At 41.0% G+C, this 22,967-nt stretch overlaps 2 protein-coding genes, 1 long non-coding RNA gene and 1 pseudogene across 3 annotated transcripts; 1 reads left to right on the plus strand and 3 right to left on the minus strand.

Moving 5' to 3' along the window:
- Nucleotides 1–3,700: 3,700 nt before the first annotated feature.
- On the minus strand, nt 3,701–6,382 carry LOC127754378 (G-type lectin S-receptor-like serine/threonine-protein kinase At2g19130). Its single transcript, XM_052279879.1, has one exon. It carries the CDS (start codon nt 6,355–6,357, stop codon nt 4,498–4,500), a length of 1,860 nt encoding a protein of 619 aa, XP_052135839.1. The 5' UTR covers nt 6,358–6,382; the 3' UTR covers nt 3,701–4,497.
- A 1,063-nt stretch (nt 6,383–7,445) lies between these two features.
- On the minus strand, nt 7,446–14,303 carry LOC127754686 (G-type lectin S-receptor-like serine/threonine-protein kinase At2g19130; annotated as a pseudogene).
- Nucleotides 10,492–12,799, plus strand: LOC127753693 (uncharacterized). Its single transcript, XR_008012684.1, has 2 exons — nt 10,492–11,053; nt 12,452–12,799. It is a non-coding gene; the product is annotated as an uncharacterized LOC127753693 (long non-coding RNA).
- Nucleotides 14,304–20,060: 5,757 nt separating the features above from the next.
- Nucleotides 20,061–22,853, minus strand: LOC127754513 (G-type lectin S-receptor-like serine/threonine-protein kinase At2g19130). Its single transcript, XM_052280072.1, has one exon. The coding sequence runs from the start codon at nt 22,724–22,726 to the stop codon at nt 20,267–20,269; it is 2,460 nt and encodes an 819-aa protein (XP_052136032.1). The 5' UTR covers nt 22,727–22,853; the 3' UTR covers nt 20,061–20,266.
- Between the last annotated feature and the right edge of the window lie 114 nt (nt 22,854–22,967).

The following is a 22,967-nucleotide window of genomic DNA, read 5'->3' on the forward strand; positions in this document are numbered from 1 at the left end:
TGGACCTGCTCTCCAGTTGACCACTGCTTATATTTTGCATCTTTATGCATTTACTGGACAAATTTGGATATTTGTTCAGTTTGTTTATGTGCAGCTCTAACGGAAGCTAAGAGGGCAAAGGGAAAGGCTTAATAGTTATCAATTCAGTTCCATTTTCTGAATGGTTTTCAGTTTTTCACATGGATTATGCTCTGCTCTGTTTCGTTTATGAAAGGAGCATATCTCATTTTACACTAATCTCTTTTACTTGGTGTATGCATATATTTATTCTAGCCTGCTAGATATATTGCTAGCGTTCAGAAAGTATCCACGGAATGCTATTATTCATCTAAATATAATTGTTTATATGTTTTTAGGTGCTACTGGTTTATCTCATGAAATGGTCTGAATAACACTTGATGTGTAAAAACATCAGAGCGTGTTATATATTATCAGTTGTTCATTTCACCAAAGTGTTTTTTTGGATTGCCCGCAAAAAGAGTTATTTTTTTTATTTCACATTTCTACTATATAAAGTTTCTCTTTTCTTTTCTGTGCCTTCTAGGCAAACATCGATTCGCTGAAAGCTTCAGCAAAGTAGCACTTGAAGAATAAGTGATCGCCATCTTCGTCTTGATGCAAGCAGATTTTGTATTTTGCTGTTTGCACAATGTTCTTCGTGGGCAAATTTGTCTTTGTTGGTAGTCGATTTTTGAAGAGAAAGCCAGGCAAAAGTTATTGCACCCAGAGGGGGGTTGAATTCTTCTATACAAATTCCCAGATTGGAAAAGGGGCAGAAGTAGAGGTATTGATCTGATCATATAGGGCCTTTGATGTGAGAGCTTGAGTTCAACCAGCAGCCGGACTGTACTGTTGTCTATCTTCTTTGTCATCGAGGTGCACTACATTGGTGACATCAGGTCATGGTAGGTGAGAAACAAGTTTTGACGCGCGACACTACGTTGGTCATAAGAAATAAAACGCAATATGAGAGGATCATGCAACGGCCTGCTTTTCCAGTTTGTAGGAACTGTGATGGTTTTAGGATTTCTTGTTCTTTTGTGAAGTTTAGGGGTTGAGGAGACAACAAAGAAGAGGTAGAGTATTTTGAGATTTGGATTTCATTTAACGATTTTTTTTCCTTTCACCTTTGTCTGTTCCTTCATTTAAGGTAGAGTATTTTGAGATTTGGATTTCATTTAACGATTTTTTTTTTCCTTTCACCTTTGTCTATTCCTTCATTTAACTTTATTTCTTTGCAGTGGTGAGATGAATCTATGTGTACTAGAGATGCCTACTGTGTTGATATCTTGAGACAGTGCAGGTACATCCAAATACTCACTTCATTAATTCAATATATGTAAATTACTGGCTTATTGAATTTCAGTTTGATTGCTATGCATTTATATCCTATAGAAATCCATTTCTTTATATTGTATTTTAAGGAACAATACATTTTTTATAGATATTATTTTAGAATCAAAACAACAAAATACAAAATCAGATTGTACCTTCCAAGAGCAAAATGCACTAAAATTACAGTTCTTTGAGCTTTGCAAATCGTAATTGTAGCCAACAACAGTAAAAAGTGCATTTCTAATCTTTGATATAGAGTTCAGTAAAATAATACTATTTATGATAATATGAGCTAATAGCATTTCCAAGACAGTCAAATATTTCTAACTCAGATACTTCATATATTTAGTCCTTAGTGAATAGCAAAACTTAAATAGAAAGGATAGAGAAAGTAGAACTTGCGTTTTTGGGTGTTGGAAATAAAACGTCAGTTAAGTTATGACGAATGGATATACTTTAGCAGAGGTAGCATGCAATGATGTCAGATCAATGAAATGGATGTAACTTTGGACCTTTGGTATTTCAGCTCGTTGAAAGGGAAACCATGGTAAGTGAGCTTCATTCAATCTTCGATGATTTGAATGGTGGCTCTCCCAGTATCGTGCTGTGGGTGTTGTTTTTCTAAAGTTGTTTTCACCACAGGGTTACTACTGATTTTTCGATAAATGTTTTTTAGATACATTAAGGTTATTGCTGTTCATGACTGTATATTACAATTGTCACTGTTGTTGCTCTCCAAGCTGTTTGTATAATGTATAATCTTACACATGCCAAGTGGTATGTGAATTGACTAAAGGAACAATTTACCAGTATGTGTTTGATATTGTGCAAAATACAATTTTGAGTTGAAATAATTAATGTTGGTTGCATCTCAACCATTTTTATGTAAATTGCCGCCTGTGCGATTAGGGTCGATCAGGCGATTTGAAGACATTGTAATCTGGTCGATATTTTTTTTTCATACAAACAAAATAATTTAATAAAGTGTTGGCACACAATTTGGTTGTTTTGCAGCTTGTTCGTGAACCTTGTAACTCTCTATTACCAAAAAAGTGAGATGTACGGTTCTCTTCGAGGTACATGCACATATTTTATTTCTTCTACTTAAATATTCAAAATACATAATACTAAATGTGTCGTATTACATACATGTGCATCCAGATGTTCAAGACGACCTACTAAACGATATCAGGATCCATGATTACCTCAAGAATGCCCTCAATGTAGGATGGCCAAATTAGAGATGAACGATACTACCTCATCTCAGATCCATGAATACCTCAAGAATGCCCTCAGATGTAGGACGGTCAAATTAGAGCTAAACGACGCTACCTCATTTCATGAAAGCGACTGGTCTGGAAGTGGATATGGAATCTATCATAACAAATAATTTACATATTTTCCATTCTGTTGCTATGTAATAAAATAACAAATTAGGTTTATTTCATGAATGACCATTGCAATAATTATATTTTAACCGGTGCCTATGATGATTCTTTTAATACTGTACCAGTATATGATCAGCAAAAATATATATTATGAAAACGTGCATTGCACGTGCACGTTCACTAGTAAAATAAAACGTGTCACTTTGGAAACGTCGTAATTTACCGTTGAGCTCTACCCCTATTTATTTAATATTTTTCATAGATAGCAAGAGAAAAAACAATGTGCACGTAGAAAACATAGGAATTAGGAATGCTTGAATGCTCTGTACTTTCGAAATGCACATAGAATTAATTATCCTTTTGATGGATAAATACAGTCCAATTTGGTATGCTAGGGTTTTTTTTAAAAAAATTTTTTGAAGTAAACAATCTTTCCTATGGGCACCAAAATTTCATATTTTCAAAAATTCTAGGCATCAATAGTTTTAATTAAAATCATCAAAATGCAAGAAAAAATCGTTAAGATCAAATAAATTCAACCAAATATGACTCAGATTTTGATCCATCGAGGGGTACTTAAAATTTTGAAATTTCAGTCTGAATTTTGAACACTGAGCTTGTCCGCCTAGCTAGTATCTCTAAAGCAACTACTCCCTCCATTTTTTAATAGATGACGCCGTTGACTTTTTCTCACATGTTTGACCATTCGTCTTATTCAAAAAATTTACGTAATTATAATTTATTTTGTTATGAGTTCTTTTATCACTCATAGTACTTTAAGTGTGATTTATATCTTATACATTTGCATAAAATTTTTGAATAAGACGAATGGTCAAACATGTGAGAAAAAGTCAACGGCGTCATCTATTAAAAAACGGAGGTAGTAATAAGGAAGTACTAGTGTGTATCCGCTTTTTCATTTTATGATATATACCACCTGCCCCATTCATTAAATATACATGCAATCTTCTACCATATTTAGCTATAATGCATGCATACTCTAATCAGTCTTAAAGAAATGTAAATAAGAAAACATGAGATCGGTCACATGCACCATGCGGTAAGCGCGCGATTGCCACATATTACTATATTAGAGCTTAAAATTTACTGAAACAAACGATGCTAACATTGAATACGAAATATTTAAGAAGTAGTATTACACTGAAACTACATAGGAGACCTTTTCAGTTATGTCAGCAAATAATCTTGGTGTGGGGGGCATCTTTACCTCTTGTAGACCCTCAAGAATGCGAACCACTTCACCCATTGTCGGCCTATCAAACTCATTTTCTTGGATGCACCAACATGCAACTTTGCAAATCCTTTTAGCCTCTTCTAAATTAAAATCACCATTTAATTTGGGATCAAGCAAATCCTGCACACTTCCCCCATGAAGTTTGCTCATGGCTTGCATAGGAAAATAGTCAAAATGATAATGCTTGCTTGTGTATGCTTTGGATAAATTCCTCCTCCCTGATATGATTTCTAGCAATACCATACCAAAACCGTAAACATCAACTTTTGGAGTGATAGCAACTCCACTAAGCCACTCTGGAGCAAGATACCCTTTAGTTCCCCTAAATGAAGTTAGAACCCGGCTAAAATCCCTTCCTACAAATGCCGCCATCCCAAAGTCTGCAATTTTTGGAGCAAATGATGCTTCAAGAAGCATATTTTCTAGCTTAATATCACAGTGTATGATACATTTGTGGCAACTCTCATGCAAGTAGAACAATCCTCTAGCAACTCCTATGGATATTTGATGCCTAGTGCTCTAGTCTAGGATGGTACCATTGCTATGAAAAAGATGGGCATCCAGAGAACCATTTATCATGCGTTCATACACAAGTAGCCTCTTATCACCTTCATAGCAAAAACCGATCAATTTGACTAGGTTTATATGATGAATCAATCCAAGAGAGCTCACCTCAGCTCTGAATTGCTTCTCTCCCTGATGCAAACCATCAAGCCTTTTCACCGCAATAGTAGTCGAGTCACTTAATACTCCCTTGAACACAGAACCAAAACCACCCGACCCTAGCTTTTCTAAGAAATTTTTGGTAGCATGACTTAAATCAGTGTATTTGAAGGCTATTATTCCACTGTTGCCTTGGTTGTGGTGTAATGGCACACCACAACAATTGAATTTGATTCGCCAAATCAAGAAGAACATCACGAGCATTAGTAACCCAAAACCAACAATGCTTGCAATGGTAACTGCAATAATTGGTTTTCGTTTGTTTTTGGTCGAAGCTGGCATATCTTTGGCAGCTAGGCGAAGGTAAAGAGTATCTTCAGAAAGACTTTCAATGTTATCACGTAACTTTACAATAAGGAGTTCACTATGCCAAACAGAGCATACACTATCTTTGTAGGCATAAGCATTGCAGGAGCAATTACTGAGACAAACTTCTGCACATTTGCTTTGAGCGGTAACATCTTCTAATTTTTCAGGGTTAGTGGGCAATGTGACCCGAGCTATTGTCTGGAACATGTCTGTTGAGCTCTTATTACTGGGGCAATCTAATGGTGTATTCCTTATGCAACCTGCACTTCGATCCTTGAGCTTCCAATCTTGAGGTGATTTTTGAGAGAACCTCTCCATACAATCACAAAATTGTTCTGAATTGCCATTGCAGATGCCAAAAGGTCCACATGTAGCAAACGGAGTGCATGGATCAGGAGGTTGGGCATATACTTGTGCCCAAGGTTCTGCATGTACTTCAGCCCAAGATTGATTGGCTTGCGACCAAATATTCAACTTGACCTGGCCAGACATGTCTATCGAGACGAACGAGGAGGATGATTCGTCTGATGAATGGTACATGAGGTACTCCTCTTCATCATTGTTAACATATGTTGGGGTAAGGAAACCTCTAGCCTCCGAATTCATTGTTAGAAGTGAATTGAGTAACGGTATAAGAGTATATGTCATTTGTATGGATGACCAAGTCCAATACTCTATGTAAGGATCTCGATGCCAAAGGATAATACCTCTAGAGTTTAGTTGGACGGAATATGAGCCGAGACCCGGATCAATAAGGTTTTTCTTTGAGGTGCACGTACGGCACAACCCAGTTACTTTATTCCACCCAATCTTTGCACCAGGAAGCACAAGATCGGTTGGGTAGTCGAAGCTCTGCCATAAGTATACATCACTTAGGCTTTCTATGACAAGGTTTCCACTATCTAAGAGAATTGCACTAGTGTTTACGCTGGTTTTGGCATGTGCTGTCCCATTGGTGATTTGTGTAGACCATACTATGGACTTAGCGGCATGGTTTATGATGACAAGGCTGCTACCATCTTCTGAGATTTTCATCTGTACTAGTTTGAGCTCTGGCTCAGTGATTGGCATCTCCCTATTAGCAACCCACACAGTAGTACAAACCGGGATATTGTTGAACCATATGGCAAGGTACCAGCCAGGAGAGGTGACGTTGCCATACTTACTTGCAGTGCCTTCAGGGAGTGTAGGCTTGAAGAAGCCGAGCGCGAACTTGCCGTTTCTCGAGATGAGCTTTTCGCCGACGGCGAGCACCTGCCCCGCCGCGAGAGTATCATTCGCGGCGTAGCATGATGGAGTGTGCAGGGAGATGACGAGGAGACCAAGATACCTGTAGAGGGGAGGCATGAAAATGTTGAAGTAGGGACTAGAGAATGAAGCTACCAGAGGTGTATAAGTGCAAGGTGTTGGCACAAGTGAGGATATATATACAAGAATGTCGATGCAGCTTGGGACATGTCACATGACTGCCCAGTTGATCTCCTAATATGGAAGCCAAAGTCAACAAATTACTATATCTCCGTCTTATATACTACAAGTCGTTTTGATTATTTTTCTAAACCAACTTTTTTAGGTTAATTTGATCAAGTTTATAAAAAAAATTAGCAATATTTTTAATAGAAAACAAAGAAAACTATCAAAATATGTTCAATGCTATTTTTTTTACAAAACTTGATTAAACTTTTAAAAAATTTGACTTAAAAAATTAAAACGATTTATAATATAAAGTGGAGGGAGCAGTAAAGAAGCCATCCGCGTTTACTTTGGTCAACCACGAGACCAAGCAAGCTAGCTAGTGAATTAGGCAAGCTGCACGCTAACTGACAGAATAAACGCTTTTGACCGTGCAACTAATTAGGAAGGCACACACGGCAACTTGAGATAATGGTTGATTATGATGGCACAGCACTACCCATGGCCACTTGTACCATCCTATTCCTATGAGTATAGGTAGAAGAGAAAACACATATATAATCTCAAGTACTAGGACCATACTACGCGCTATGTTCTTAGCACATTAGTGAAATGCAGAAAAATTTCAGGAAAACCAGCTACTGATAAACTGCTAGACAATCTCATAAACAACTCGTTCCAAAACCCAGTTGTTCTTCCTAGTGGAGCTTGTCACTGCGCGAATTAAGCTTTGCATTACTAAATAATTAAAAGGTACTTTATCTAGAAGATCAATTTGTCAAGTCGTCAACAGTCAACCCTACTTTGACCAGGCATCAACCAATATTTCGTTCCTTGAAATGAAGGACTGCAACAGTATGCAATAATGTACAGTAAGTTTTACTCTCTTCATTCCATAATATAAGTCGCATATTTCATAATATAAGATGTGCACGCATATATGCAACTAACTAATATATCTTCGCTACAAAAGATTGAATACATTGAATAAAAAGTATTTATGAAACATTACAACATTGAAACTATATATGAGACCTTTCAGTTATGGCTGCAAGTAGTCTTGGCATGGGGGCATATCAATCTCCTGTAGACCCTCAAGAAAAAGAACCACTTCAGCCATTGTTGGCCTATCAATTTCATTTTCTTGGATGCACCAACAAGTAACTTTACAAACCCTTTCAGCATCTTCCAAATTGAAATCACCATGTAATTCTGGATCAAGCAAATTCTGCACACTTCCCTCATGAAATTTGCTGATGGCTTGCACAGGAAAATAATCATAATGATAATGGTTGCTTGTGTATGCTTCGGATAAATTCCTCCTTCCTGATATGATTTCTAGCAGTACCATACCAAAGCTGTAAACATCAACTTTTGAAGTAACAGCGACTCCGCTAAGCCACTCTGGGGGCAAGATACCCTTTAGTTCCCCTGAAAGTAGTTAGAACCCGACTAAAATCCCTTCCCACAAATGCCGCCATCCCAAAGTCTGCAATTTTGGGAGCAAATGATGCTTCAACAAGTATATTTTTTGGCTTAATATCACAGTGTATTATGCATTCATGGCAACTCTCATGCAAGTAGGACAATCCTCTAGCAAGTCCTATGGCTATTTGATGCCTAGTGCTCCAATCTAGGACGGCACCATTGCTATGAAAAAGGTGGGCATCAAGAGAACCATTTATCATGTACTCATACACAAGAAGCCTCTTATCACCTTCATAGCAGAAACCAATCAATTTGACAAGGTTTATATGTTGAATCAATCCAAGTGATCTCACCTCAGCCCTGAATTGCTTTTCACCCTGATGCATACCATCGAGCCGTTTCACTGCAATTGTAGTCGAGTCACTTAATACTCCCTTGAACACAGAACCAAAACCACCTGACCCTAGCTTTTCTGAGAAATTTTTAGTAGCATGACTTAAATTAGTATATCTAAAGGCTACTATTCCGCTGCTGCCTTGGGTGTGATGTAATGGCACACCACGGCACTTGAGTTTGTTTTGCGAAATCAAGAACAACAACAAGAGCATTAATAACCCAAAACCAATAATGCTTGCTATTGTAACAGCTGCAGGAACTGGTTTTCGTTTGTTTTTGGTTGAAGCTGGCATATCTTTGGCAGCAAGGCGAAGATAAAGAGTATCTTCAGAAAGACTTTCAATGCTATTTTGTAGCCTTAAATTAAGCAGTTCCCCACGCCAGGCATAGCATGTGCTATCTTCATAGGCATAAGCAATGCAAGAGCAGTTACTAAGACAAGCTTCTTCGCATTTGCTTTGTGTGGTAGCATCTTCTACTATTTTATGATTTGTGGGCAATACGCCACGACATATTGCGAGGAACATGTCTGTCGAGCTCCTATTACTAGAGCAATCTAATGTTGTATTTCTGAAGCAACCTGCAGTTTGATCCACGAGCTCCCAACACTACTAGAAATTTGTTGATCCATGACGATTTCCTAATGACATTTCTATTTTTTGTCACTGGATGACGTTATTTTGTGACAAATTCATAGGATCGTCATGCATGCCAGGTTATGGGGCCGAACCCATGTATAGTCATGACGAATCATTTATCTTTGTCAGACAATAGGAAGCTTTTTTGTCATGAAAATGATTGATCATATTGCATAGCTATGCCGTACATGAATTCGTCATATTTATGACTGACGCCCTGCTAACGTGTCTTGTTTAGTCCACGTGTTTTGCCTAGATGTCGGTGGGATCTGTTTGTACTGGGACCTATGAGTAAAATAACTTAGCTCTCTCTCGCGGGTCCCACCTGTCAGTAAATAACATATCTCTCAATCGTGGGTCCCGCTTGTCAGAAAAAGGAGGTTAAAAACAGTCGCATGCGTGCAGTAGGCATTGCTCGAACCCAAGACCTCGCGAAAGTAAGGTTAATACACTTACCAAGTTACCATTAGACTATGAAACATATGCTGGTAATGTTTTACTTTTAGTTGATGTTTCACAATTTTCGAATGCATGAATGATTGAATGTTTTATGCGGACGACCTAGGACCTGCATCACCTACTCGTGGGTTCATCATAAAGTGTGGTTTGTCTTTTTAATCTCTGGCTAAAACTTGTAGGTAGTCTTTCTCTCTCATACTAACTTCAAATTTATTATTCTTTTTTCTAAAATTTTCTAAATTCATGATCTATCAATTTGTTATGTTATTACAACTATTATTTTTGTCATACTTTCATGTGACTTTGTTTTATCAATTGAAGATTTAAATTTCAAAAAGTGGCAACTTCAAACAACATTTTGAAGTAGTAAATGATTTCAGCTGAAAAAGTTATGAACATAAAAGTTGTATAACTAATCGAGATCTACAAATTTTATTTTGGTCATTTTTTCATTCGATAAAGTGATAGTAATGTTATTCTCAAAATTTACACATCTCTCTCGTAATTTATGAAACCATATGCCAGATCTGTAAATTTTGTGAACAATGTTACTATTACTTTGTCAGAAGAACAAATAACCAAAATAAAAATTGTAGATCTAGATGGATTATATAACTTTGTTGTTGATGACTTTTTCAGTTGAAGTCGTTCACTGATAAAATATTCTATTTGAAATTCTCAAACTTTGAATTTTAAATTTCAAATTATTCAAATAGAGTCAGATGAAGAAATGACCAAAATAAAAATTTTGCATCTCGATGAGTTCTACAACTTTGGTTTTGGTGAATTTTCCATTTGAAATCATGTATTAACCCCAATTTTTGTTCGAAGTTGTCAAATTTTGAAAATTCAAATTTAAATTGTTGAAACTAACAAAGTACAATAGTTGAAGATCTCGATGGGTTCTACCATTTTGTTGTTTATGTTTTTTTGCATTTGAAACACAAAAATTGGTCTAAAACTAAATTTAAAGTTCTCGTAAATTAAAATCTAAAAAATACCACATATATTAGTAGGCCTAAACCCTGAAATCGGCCCATTACCGTACTCGGCCCATAAATTTCTGGCCATTGATTCTTGATCGAATGGCTATCCTTGCGCCAATGAAGTATAAAATAGAGTTGCAAACCCTAACCCTCATCCTCTCTCTCTCATTTCTTCCCCTCCTACCTCGCCAGATCCGCGGCGGCAGCATCTAGTGCCGCCTCCGCCTCCGCCTGCGCCTCCGCGCCACCGCATTCGCTGCTGCTGGCCGCCGTGGCCGGCGAGCCGGCGAGACGGCCAGCAACCAAGCGGCGCATCTCCGGGCTTCCTCACCATCCCTCTTTGTTCCGCCGGCGCCTCGCTTCGTCGAGGCGGAGGATCCACATCTGGCGCACTATTGGGGGCAGCCGGCTCGCTCACGTCCTCAAGGTCCACCGCCGCTGCTGCCGCCGCGATTTGGTCCGCCGCCCCAGTACGGGCTGCATCGGCAGCCGACTCCTCTGCGACCCATGGTTGGCTCTCGTCTAGGGTTTGCCCCTCCCAGACCCAGCCAGCAGCCGTCGTCAGAGCGGGATGAAGAGTAGCAGCCATATGCAGAGGGGACGTTCCCGTGGAGCACGACTCGGCCGGCGTCGATTTGGGGCATGATTGGCCTGCTAATGAAGAGGAGTTCGACCATCGAAGCAGCTTCAGTGCCCCCGTGGATAATTTTGTCAGCAGTCAAGGTATTTGATCTCTAATCACCTATGCTTGTTCATGAGATTGGGATTGTGTTACGAAGTTGTGAAGTGCGTTGAATTTTTTGCAAGGATGGCTGCCCGTGTTTAGAAGTACAACAATGCAGTATGTGTGTGTAATGCAAAAGTGGATAAAAAGTTTTGCTCAACATTCATGAATTGGATACTATCCATATGCCAAAAATGAGTCATCTCTAAACTAATTTACATTACTGTAGACTAAATTTTTTAGCTGTGGACTGCCTTGGTACTGATTAGCCATTCGACACTTAAAACTACCTTTTTTTGCTGTGCACTGGTTTGGTACTATTTGTTCATTCCTCTCTGAAAACTATTTTTGCACTAAATTTGAAAGAATCTTTGCTGAAATTTTATACACTGAAAGGTGAAACTTGAAACCTAGTCATGCAGAGATAAAATTGATGCAATGCTGAAAAGTTTGGCTTTCCACAGGATAATAACTTACCTGCCAAGGGCAAAAAGATACTGCTTGAATTTTACATGCTGAGGAGGAAGTCATGTGTTAATATTTTTTTCATATTAACCAAAGTGCTTGCTGACAGCATTTGCTGATTCACACAAAATCATGGATTGCAGGTAGTCTGTAGGAACATGTTTTTTAAAACAAAATGAATGCTGGTGAAGTATAGTGGTCTTGTTTATGTGACTGCCCATTTTTTTTTGTAATGGTCTGAAGTATAATGGTCTTGTAACAGTACAGATGCTTGCTGTTTATGTGATGTTTCTTGTTTATGTGATGCTGTTGGTGTTGCTGTTTTAAAGAATTGAAGTGAGCATAAACAGAGAAGAAGCATGACAATCTCTTGGAAGGATAGGCAATGTGAGAGATGTTTTGATAGTTATAGATAGGATTGATTAGGGTATCAGCTTTAGCTTCTTTAGCTAGCTTGTCAGCAATTTTGTTTCTCTCTGGGGATCCAGAAAACATCTATTGAAAGAAAATTCCAATTCCAGTAGCATGATCCTCCCATGAAGCATCTACATAACATCTATTGCCCTGAAGAATTTGATCCATCTTTATGGTAATGCTCTAAGTATGAATGATTATAGGGGGACTGTTGGTGATGCTCTAAGTATGAATGATTGAATGCAAGCTATCATGATAACCTGGTGAACTAAATATAGGAATTGTGTGTTGTATATCATGTTTATATTTTCTGGGAGGATGTCTGATTGCAACTTCTATTACTGTACTAGTTCAGATTTTAGCTTTTAAGTATGAATGCTATATATGATGCTATACATGTACTTTCTTTCCCTTTAGTACTATTGCTGCATGTTATGTTGCTAGCTTGCATGTACAGCTTCCACATTTTAGAGTTCTAGCTTTTCTAATGCTCTATATTTCCATCTTCCAACCTGTAGGATAATATGGAAAATATGATGGCAGAACCTGTTGGAGATGATGACACACCAAGATCTAGTACGGAGGTTGTTTCCAAGGTTCTCTCCCAAACTGGTGCCAACAACACGTTTTTGAAGAATGCCGGTCTAGAGACAAGTTGCTCAAAAGCTTTAGCATTGTTCTATATTTAATCTGAGACTTGTGTCTGTCGATATATTTGTTGTGCATATGTTTTGATAGGCCCAGTACATCTGGCACATGTAGTGCAAATGGGCCAAAATTTCTCTCTTGAACTGATACACCTTCGACGAATAATTTGGGTCAAATGAGCCATACACAAATAACGGGCTGGACTAAGATTTGCCTAATGGGCCTAATGGGCTGAAATGGGCTGGACACAAATAATGGGCTGGATCGAAAAGTGCGATGACGTGGCCAAAATTTGGGCCTACTTATCGGTACATGTAACTAGCGGGCCGGAACAAATTTAATGGGCTAGATGAGGAAATCCACGTCATCACACTTTTTTGACGAATTGCTCTTTCGTCACGCCACGTTAGATGATGACATGGCCACTGCCACGTCGGATGCAGAAACATGGGACGGAGTACGTTTTGTGATGAATCTGTTCGTCACCGATGAAACGCATTTCTGTGACGAAAATTCTCATTTCCGTCATTTGGTACATATGTGACGCGAATAATATGACGAAAACAGTTTCGTCACGCGGTCGTCATAAACTTTTCCCTGTGACGAATTGCCTATGTTCAGTGACGAAAGCATTTCATCATAGATTTGCAAATCCTAGTAGTGCAATCTTGTGGTGACTTCCGAGAGAAGAACACCATACAATCACAAAATGGTTTTGTATTGCCATCCGCAGACGCCAAAAGGTCCGCAATTAGCAATGCAGAAACTGAATGGTCCGCAGGTAGCAAATGAAGCGCAGGGATCAGTGGGATGGGCATATACTTCTTGCCAGTATTGATTAGCTTGCGACCAAATGCTCAACTTGTGAGACAAATGAGGAAGCTCATTCGTCTGATGAGTGGTACATAAAGTACCCCCTCTTCATCATTATTAACATAATATGGTGTAAGGAAACCTCTGGTCTGTGAATTCATCTTTAGTTGCGAATTATGTAACGGTATGAGCATGTTTATCAATTGTACCGATGACCAGGTCAAATACTCCATGTAAGGATCTCGATGCCATAGGATAATACCCCTCTCGTTCAATTGGACGGAATATGAGCCGAGACCTGGATCAATAAGGTTTTTCTTTGATATACCGGTACGATGCAACCCGGTGACCTTATTCCACCCAAACTTTGCACCTGGAAGCACAAGATCTGTCGCATCATCAAAGCTCTGCCACAAATAAACATCAGGTACGCTTTCTATGACAAGGTTTCCACTATCCAAGAGAATTGCACTAGTATTCATGCTGGTTTTGGCTTGTGCTGTCCTATTGGCAATTTGTACGAACCATACTGTGGATTCAGTGGCACGGTTTATGATGATGGCAAGGCTACTGCCATCTTGTGAGAATTTCAGCTGTGTTAGCTTAAGCTCGTGATCAGTTATTGGCCTCTTCCTGTTTGCAACCCACACGGTGGTACAAACTGGAATCTTGTTGAACCATATGGCGAGGTACCAGCCAGGAGATGCAATGTTTTTATACTTACTTCCCGCGTCTTCCGGGAGTGTAGGCTTGAAGAAGCCGAGCGCGAACTTGCCATTTCTCGAGATGAGCTTTTCGCCAATGGCGAGCAACTGGCCCGCCGCAAGAGTGTCATTTGTGGCAGAGCATGATGGAGTGTGCATTGAGATCAAGAGGGAGGAGTCCGAGATAGGCGTGGAGGGGAGGCATGGAAATATTGGAGAAGCATATAGTAGCAGAGACGAATGAATTGGGAGTACGTATGTATAGCAGAAAGCCGATGCAAGTTAATTTGACTGTTGATTGTTGAGAGGGGCGACGCTAGCTGCCGGGAAACTGAACTGTCAGATTGAGTGTTGATTTGGACATGAGTGGCAAGCAGCGTGCAATTCACGCTCGATCTCTCGTCCCCTTATACAAGAGCCATGGAATTAATTAGGCAGGAGGTAGACTAATTAGTTTCCATTGACTCCATCGGCGTTTACTTTGGTCAATCACCAAGACCAAGCCTCTCCAGACTGGCAGATTTGGATGCATATATGCAGCTGCAGCTCCAGTTGCTGTACGCCTGTGAATTGCTGGAGATTAAAATGAACAGGAAGCTACTGTTAATCTTCACATATGTGTGTTGCTTTGATTCCTGTTTTAATTGACGGGGAAACAGAACAAATATTTGATTGTGCAAGCCTGCAACTTCGGCAGGCACACGGCAACTTGAGATTATTGTCTATTACGACGATACAGGAGTACGGGACCATATATAGCCACTTTGTACCGGCCTACTGAGTAGGAAGAAGAGATGACACATATAACCTCAAGTAGTAACTGACAAGACTACGCGTTATGTTCTTAGGAATTAAATTTGAAAATATATATTGTTTTCAATATTTTGTGTTTATATACATGCATGTAAAACATTTATATAAATATACCTCCTCCGCATGATAGAAACGCGGGACCGAGACGGTGCCACGCTTTCATTCTGCGGGACCGACGGTCACGCAGCACGGCCGTGTGGCACTGCTCGCTCCCGCAGCGTGGTAGAGGGCAGCTGCACACGGAAGAGGCGACCGCCTCCGCGTCGCCGATGCGCGGAACCGATCCGGTCGCGCGGCACCATGGCGCGGGACCGTGCCAGTCGCGCAACACCGTCCCGTCTCGTCCCACGTGTGCGCGTGTCCCGGTTGACGCGCCATGCAAGCATCACATGTCGAGCACGCATGCAGGCAGTTGATCCAGTCTAGGGGTGTGTTCTGCACCTCTATTTTCCAACTCATCTCTCTTATTTTTCATTCGCATGTTTTTTAAACAGCTAAATGGTGCGTTTTTTTTAAAAGTTTATATGCAGAAGTTGCTTAAAAAATTCAAATTAATCCATTTTAAAAAATTAGATAATACTTAATTAATTACGCGCTAATGAACCGCTCCGTTTTCCGCGCATTCCTGGTTGGGAACCTATACTAGCGAACACACCCTACCTGTTTAAATCCCACCCTAAAGTTTTTCACCATGTTACGTCAAACGTTTGAACACCTGTATAAAGTATTAGATATAAGCTAAAAAAATAACTAATTGCACAGATTGTTACTAATTTGCGAGACGAATCTTTTAAGCCTAATTACTCCATGATTTAATAATGTGATGCTACAGTAAATATTTGCTAACGACATATTAATTAGGCTTATTAAATCTCTTAAGCTAGTGCCTATGTATTGTGGGGTTTGACTGGATCAACTGCCTGCATGCGACCATGCGTGCTTGACAGGTGATGCTTGCATGGCGCACGTCGACCGCGACAGGTGCACGCGCGGGACGGGACGGGACGGTGCGGCGCGCCATGGTGCCGCGTGACCAGATCGGTCCCGCGCATTGGCACCGTGAGACCGCCTTAGCACCGCGTGCAGCCGCCCTCCACCACGCTGCCGCTCTCCCGAGGGAGCGAGCAACCGCCGGTCCCGCAGAATAGAAGCACGGCACCGCTTCAATCCCGCGTTCCCACCGGAACACCAGATGGAGAAGGTATATTTGTGCAAATATTTTACATGCATGTATATAAACGTAAAATATTAAAAAACAATGTATATTTTTAAATTTAATTCATGTTCTTAGCACATCACTTAAACGAGTAAGCGCGCACGTGGAATCCACGTGACTAAATATTTAATAAATAGAGGGATTGAGGTTAGAATATATCGATATTTTGGGAGAGAAAAGTTAATGTTTGCTTCGAGGTTTCAAATATAATTCGTGAGTTGAGAGATAAGTGCTTTAGATGTGCTTTGTAAACACATATTGATCAAATAAAGTTGATCTACTTTCAAGAGTTTCTTCACTACATATTTTTCGGGATACCAACGGTTTGATCGGAGCGGTCTAACCGGCGGGCGGTCACTCCCGTGGGAGGGAGGTGGTCCAACCGGCAACAAGCGGCGGTCAGACCGGCGGTGCACATGCGGCTAGACTAGCAGCAACCCAGCAATGTGGCCGGTGCAACTTCGTCAAGTTTAAGGGTAATTTTTATTTTCACTAAAAGCTTTTAGTTTTTTGGTGTTCATTCACCCCATTATGATAGGCTTGGTTCTTGTATTTGATCCTACGGAGCTCGGCTACGCCAAATCTGGCACGAGGGAACATGGCAATGGTGGGTATGGCAGTGGGGAGCTCAGCGACGGTAGGTGCAGCGGCCGGGAGCGGTGATGGCAAATCCAGTGTTGGGGAGCTCGTGATGCCGGATCTAACACTCGACAGCTCGACAATGGCGGTCCAGGTGCCGACCTTGAGAGGTGCAGATCCACCACCGCTGGCCTCAGGAGCTGTAAGGCCTCGGCAGCGACGGACAGTGGCAATGTGGACTATGTCAGCGGCAATGGATATGGGCTCGGTAGGGTCTCGAATTTTGGAATTTTTATTCTTTTTCACAGGTGGACGGCTTAACTTGACCGTTTACAAAAATCACTTCTCGCACGTGGGTATACTGTCTGCTTGAAAAAATGCTGATTTTTACATACACCTAGGAGGAGGCATGTGTTATAGCACATAAAAGGAAAACCTAAAAAATTGAAAATTTCCCACCAGATTTCAACAGCATGCCACTCAGCCATTTGCAAAAATGGGTTTTAGCCGTTTGCAAAGATTATCTTTCTTAGTGTTAACCGTCATAAATTTTGGAGTATGTTCCTGCTATTTGAAGAATATACTATGCTTCTTGACCAAATCTGCATATAATTATCTGTATACTTAATATATGGGAAAACCTCAAAGACATATCACATATGAATACACACCGGCCTACGTATAGTATATCTATGCCTATACGAGAAGGATTCTTCTGAACAGGAATTGAGTTCCGAACAGATGAGCTATAAGACAGCAGCTTTGGCAAGATCTTGAAGACCACTTGGATTCAACCAGCATTTCGTCGAAGGGACAATTTCGTTTTTGCCCCCACTTTCATCTCTAATATTGATTTTGCCCCTACTTTCTAGGGTTTTCGTTTTTACCCTCACTTCTTTGAACTGAAAGAGACGTTTACCCCTGGTTTGGATGGAAGTTAGTGGGACCGGATTTATGGAAGGAAATAAAGAATTTTTGAATTAGTGATTTACCTTTTTACCCCAATGAAATGTTAACAATACAGAGATTCTTCCTTCTCTCGCCGAGACCGCAAGAGACCCAGGCAGCGCAGGCGGCGGCAAGCGGGCAGCGGCGGCGGCGACGGAGGAAACTGGGCATCGGCCAGGGGCCGCTCCTCCCGGCGCGTGTAGGAGAGCGGCCGGGGAGAGGGCGCCGCGGCGGCCCAGCGGCGCGCGCTAGGCGGCGGCGGCGGCGGCGGCTAGGGGCCGCTCCTCCCGGCGGCCGGGGAGAGGACGGCGGCCAAGCGGCACGCTAGGTGGCGGCGGGGTGGAGGGGGCTAGGCGGCGACGTTGAGGTGCTAGGCGGCGGTGGGAAGAGGGGTAGGCGGCGGGGTGGAGGTGGCTAGTCGAGCATGGCGTCGGCGCGACGCGGCGTGCCCCGTCGAGATCCCCCGGTGGACGAGGTCGGCGCACGCGAGGACAAGCCCCCCCGGCTCGCCGCCCACCGCGCGCGGCGACAATGGCGGCTGCTCGGAGGCCAAGGCCGCGACCAGGTGACGGCGGGCGTCGGCGGCATCTGGATGTGGCGGCATCAGCCGGGCGGCGACCAGGCGACGACAGGCGTCGGCTAGGCGGCGGCGGCTTCCGGACTTGGCGGCGTCGGCCGGGCGGCGACCAGGCGACGGCGGGCATCGGGCAGGTGGCGACCTGCAGGGGGCTTGGAGATGGTGCCGAGATGTTGTTGAAATTTTATCAAAAAATTGTTTAATTTGTCAAAATACTGCTGAAATTTTGTAGAAATTCCATCAAATTCAGTATCTGTGCAAATTGTTATGTTAGTGTGGGTCATTTAAATGTCCTTTTGCCAAGAATTTAAATTTCCAAAGCCATGCATAAAATGGGGGCAAAAACACAACTAATGAATAGAGATATGAAAGGGTATAAATGTCCTTTTGATAAGAATTTAACACCGTTAACTTCTCCATCCAAAACAGGGGCAAAAAATTTGTTCGGTTCAAGTGAGGGCAAAAACGAAAACCCTAAAAAATAGGGGTAGAATCAATATTGGATACTAAAGTGGGGGCATAAACGAAATTGCCCCTTTCGTCAAAAGACTTCCAACTTTCCAAGATTATGTCTAGAAGTCCCTGACGAATACTAGTCAGGACTCAGAACAGGACAGGGTCAGAGTATTGAATCAACCAACTGGCCATCAACCCATTGAGCCAAGCTGCCAAGAAGATCCAGAAGATCAATCTCGACAAGATCATTAGCTCACTAAGGTGGTGTTTGGACCTAGGGACTTAACTTTAGTCTCTATATTTAGGCACTAATTTACAGTATTAAATATAGACTACTTACAAAACTAATTACATAAATGAAAGCTAATTTGCGAGACAAATTTTTTAAGCCTAATTAATTCATAATTAGAGAATGTTTACTGTAGCATCACATAGGCTAATCATGGATTAATTAAGCTCAATAGATTCGTCTCGCGAATTAGTCCAAAATTATGGATGGGTTTTATTAATAGTCTACGTTTAATATTTATAATTAGTGTTCAAACATCCGATGTGATAGGGACTTAAAAGTTTTAGTCTCATGTCTAAGTCTAAAATAGGTCCGTATACATCCTTGTAAACATAAATTTTCCCTCGTTTGTCAATGCCAACAGTACATAAGTTTATTAATCTGAGGACAGCCTAAACTTGTATAAAAATCTTCTTGCATCTTACTGGGATATATACCACAGAGGAGACCCGAGTATACATTTTACTGACAATACTATTCTATGACAAATATATACTCACATTTTGCATGGTTTAGTGCTTTTAATTTTCGAAGTAGAAAATACCACAGCCAAAATTTTCAAAAAAAAAAGAAAGAAGCTGCGGTCTGAAAAATCCATTAAATTTTAACTAAAACCATCAAAATTTGAGAATTTGTTGAAACCAAATGAATTCAACCAAATATGATCAAGATTTCAATCATCTTGGGTACTGAAACTTTTGAAATTTTGGTCTGAATTTTCTTTTTAACCCTGAGCATGTTCAGCTTGCACTTGCCGTCTATCTCCAAAACAACTAGTTGGATAAACTTTTGAATACTCGTGGCACGCTTTTCAAACTACTAAACGGTACGTTTCGTGCGAAAACTTTATATATGAAAGTTGTTCTAAAATATAAGATTAATTTATTCTTCAAGTTTCTAATAATTAAAACTCAATTAGTCACACATTATTGCCATCTCGTTTTACGTGAAACACTTAATCTTTATCTTCATCTTCATCTTCAGGATGTTCAAACACCGCCTAAGTAATGGTACCAGCTTCTTCAATTTTAGGGTATATGTCATCCGTCCGATCAATGAAGAGCAAAACATACACAATGGCAGGTAATTTTAGTTCTATCATATTTGGATATAATGCGTGCATAGTATAATCAGTCATTAAGAAAAGTAATAAGAAATGAGATTACTCACCAGCACCACACAGTAAAACTAAGCAATTGCCAGATTATTACATTGGAACTTTCAATTTGCTCAAACAAAAGACTGATTACATTGAATACAAAGTATTTATGAAATATTACAACGTTGAAACTATATATGAGACCTTTCGGTTATGGCTGCAAGTAGTCTTGGCATGGGGGGCATGTCAACCTCCTGTAGACCCTCAAGAAAGCGAACCACTTCACCCATTGTTGGCCTATCAATTTCATCTTCTTGAATGCACCAACATGCAACTTTACAAACTCTTTCAGCCTCTTCCAAATTGAAATCATCATGTAATTCTGGATCAAGCAAATTCTGCACACTTCCCTCATGAAGTTTGCTGATGGCTTGCACAGGAAAATAATCAAAATGATAATGGTTGCTTGTGTATGCTTCAGATAAATTCCTTCTTCCTGATATGATTTCTAGCAGTACCATACCAAAACTGTAAACATCAACTTTTGGAGTAATAGCGACTCCACTAAGCCACTCTGGGGCAAGATACCCTTTAGTTCCCCTAAAAGTAGTTAGAACCCGACTAAAATCCCTTCCCACAAATGCCGCCATCCCAAAGTCTGCAATTTTAGGAGCAAATGATGCTTCAAGAAGTATATTTTCTGGCTTAATATCGCAGTGTATGATGCATTCACGGCAACTCTCATGCAAGTAGCACAATCCTCTAGCAACTCCTATGGCTATTTGATGCCTAGTGCTCCAGTCTAGGACAGCACCATTGCTATGAAAAAGGTGAGCATCAAGAGAACCATTTACCATGTGTTCATACACAAGTAACCTCTTATCACCTTCACAGCAGAAACCAATCAATTTGACAAGGTTTATATGTTGAATCAATCCAAGTGAACTCACCTCAGCCCTGAATTGCTTTTCTCCCTGATGTGAACCATCGAGCCTTTTCACCGCAATAGTAGTTGAGTCTCTTAATACTCCCTTGAACACAGAACCAAAACCACCTGACCCCAGCTTTTCTGAGAAATTTTTGGTAGCATGACTTAAATCAGTGTATCTGAAGGCTATTATTCCACTGCTGCCTTGGTTGTGGTGTAATGTTACACCACAACACTTGAATTTGTTCCGCCAAATCAAGAAGAATAGCATGAGCATTAGTAACCCAAAACCGGCAATGCTTGCAGCGGTAACAGCCACAACAACTGGTTTTTGTTTGTTTTTTGTCGTAGCTGGCATATCTTTGGCAGCTAGGCGAAGGTAAAGAGTATCTTCAGAAAGACTTTCAATGCTGTCATGTAGCTTTACATTAAGGAGTTCACTATGCCAGACAAAGCATGTGCTATCTTTGTAGGCATAAGCATTGCAGGAGCAGTTACTGAGACAAGATTCTGCACATTTGCTTTGAGTGGTAGCATCTTCTATTTTTTCGGGGTTAGCTGGCAATGCGACCCGAGTTATTGTGTGGAACATGTCTGTCGAGCTCCTGTTACTAGGGCAATCTAATGGCGTATTTCTGAAGCAACCTGCGGTTCGATCCTTGAGCTCCCAATCTTGAGGTGACTTCTGAGAGAAGCTCTCCATACAATCACAAAATAAATCTGAATTGCCATTGCATACGCTAAAAGGTCCGCAGGTTGCAAATGGAGTGCATGGATCAGGAGGCTGTGCATATACTTCTTGCCAAGACTGATTAGCTTGTGACCAAATGCTCAACTTGAGCTGGCCAGACATGTCTATTGAGACAAATGAGGAAGAGGATTCATCTGATGAATGGTACATGAAGTATTCCTCTTCGTTGTTGTTAGTATAATTTGGGGTAAGGAAACCTTTGGTCTGTGCATTCATTTCTAGTAGCGAATTGAGTAATGGTATGAGCATATTTGTCAATTGGACAGATGACCAGGTCCAATACTCCATGTAAGGATCTCGACGCCACAGGATAATGCCCCTCTCGTTCAGTTGAACGGAATATGGGCCGAGACCCGGATCAATAAGGTTTTTCTTTGATATACCAGTACGATGCAACCCGGTGACCTTATTCCACCCAAACTTTGCGCCAGGAAGCGCAAGATCCGTCGGTTCATCAAAACTCTGCCACAGATAAACATCAGGGATGCTTTCTATGACAAGATTTCCACTGTCCAAGAGAATTGCTCTAGTGTTCATGCTGGTTTTAGCTTGTGCTGTCCTATTGGCAATTTGTCTGGACCATACTGTCGATTCAGTAGCACGGTTTATGATGATGGCAAGGCTACTGCCATTTTGTGAGAATTTCAGCTGTGTTAACTTGATCTCTAGATCAGTGATTGGCCTCTCCCTATTAGCAACCCACACGGTGGTACAAACCGGGATCTTGTTGAACCATATAGCAAGGTACCATCCAGGAGAGGTGATGTTGCCATACTTACTTGCAATGCCTTCAGGGAGTGCCGGCTTGTAGAAGCCGAGCGCGAACTTGCCGTTCCTCGAGACGAGCTTCTCCCCGACGGCGAGCACCTGACCGGCCGCGAGAGTATCATTCACTGCGGCGGAGCATGATGGATTGTGCAAGGAGAAGAGGAGGAGGAGGAAGAACCCGAGATGGGTGTGGAGTGGAGACATGGAAATGTTGGAGAAAGTAGCAGAGGATGGATTGGAGAGGTAGCAGCATGGATGTAGTATTAGGTGTTGTTGGGACTTGGGAGTGTGTGGTGATATATACAAGAAAATTGATGCAAGTTTGACTGTTGATATTGAGCAGCGACACTAGATGCCGGGAAACTGAACTGTCAGATTAAGTGTTGATATGGACATGACTGGAGCAGTTGTAGACTAGTCTCTATTGGAGTTTTTACTTTGGTCA

This window comes from Oryza glaberrima, chromosome 11, assembly GCF_000147395.1.
Source record: "Oryza glaberrima chromosome 11, OglaRS2, whole genome shotgun sequence".
NCBI classification, from domain to species: Eukaryota; Viridiplantae; Streptophyta; class Magnoliopsida; order Poales; family Poaceae; genus Oryza; species Oryza glaberrima.

Bases quoted from the DNA above. Each gene is read 5' to 3' on its own strand.
- LOC127754378 (XM_052279879.1), bottom strand. From the start codon at position 6,357: ATGCCTCCCCTCTACAGGTATCTTGGTCTCCTCGTCATCTCCCTGCAC.
- LOC127754513 (XM_052280072.1), bottom strand. From the start codon at position 22,726: ATGTCTCCACTCCACACCCATCTCGGGTTCTTCCTCCTCCTCCTCTTC.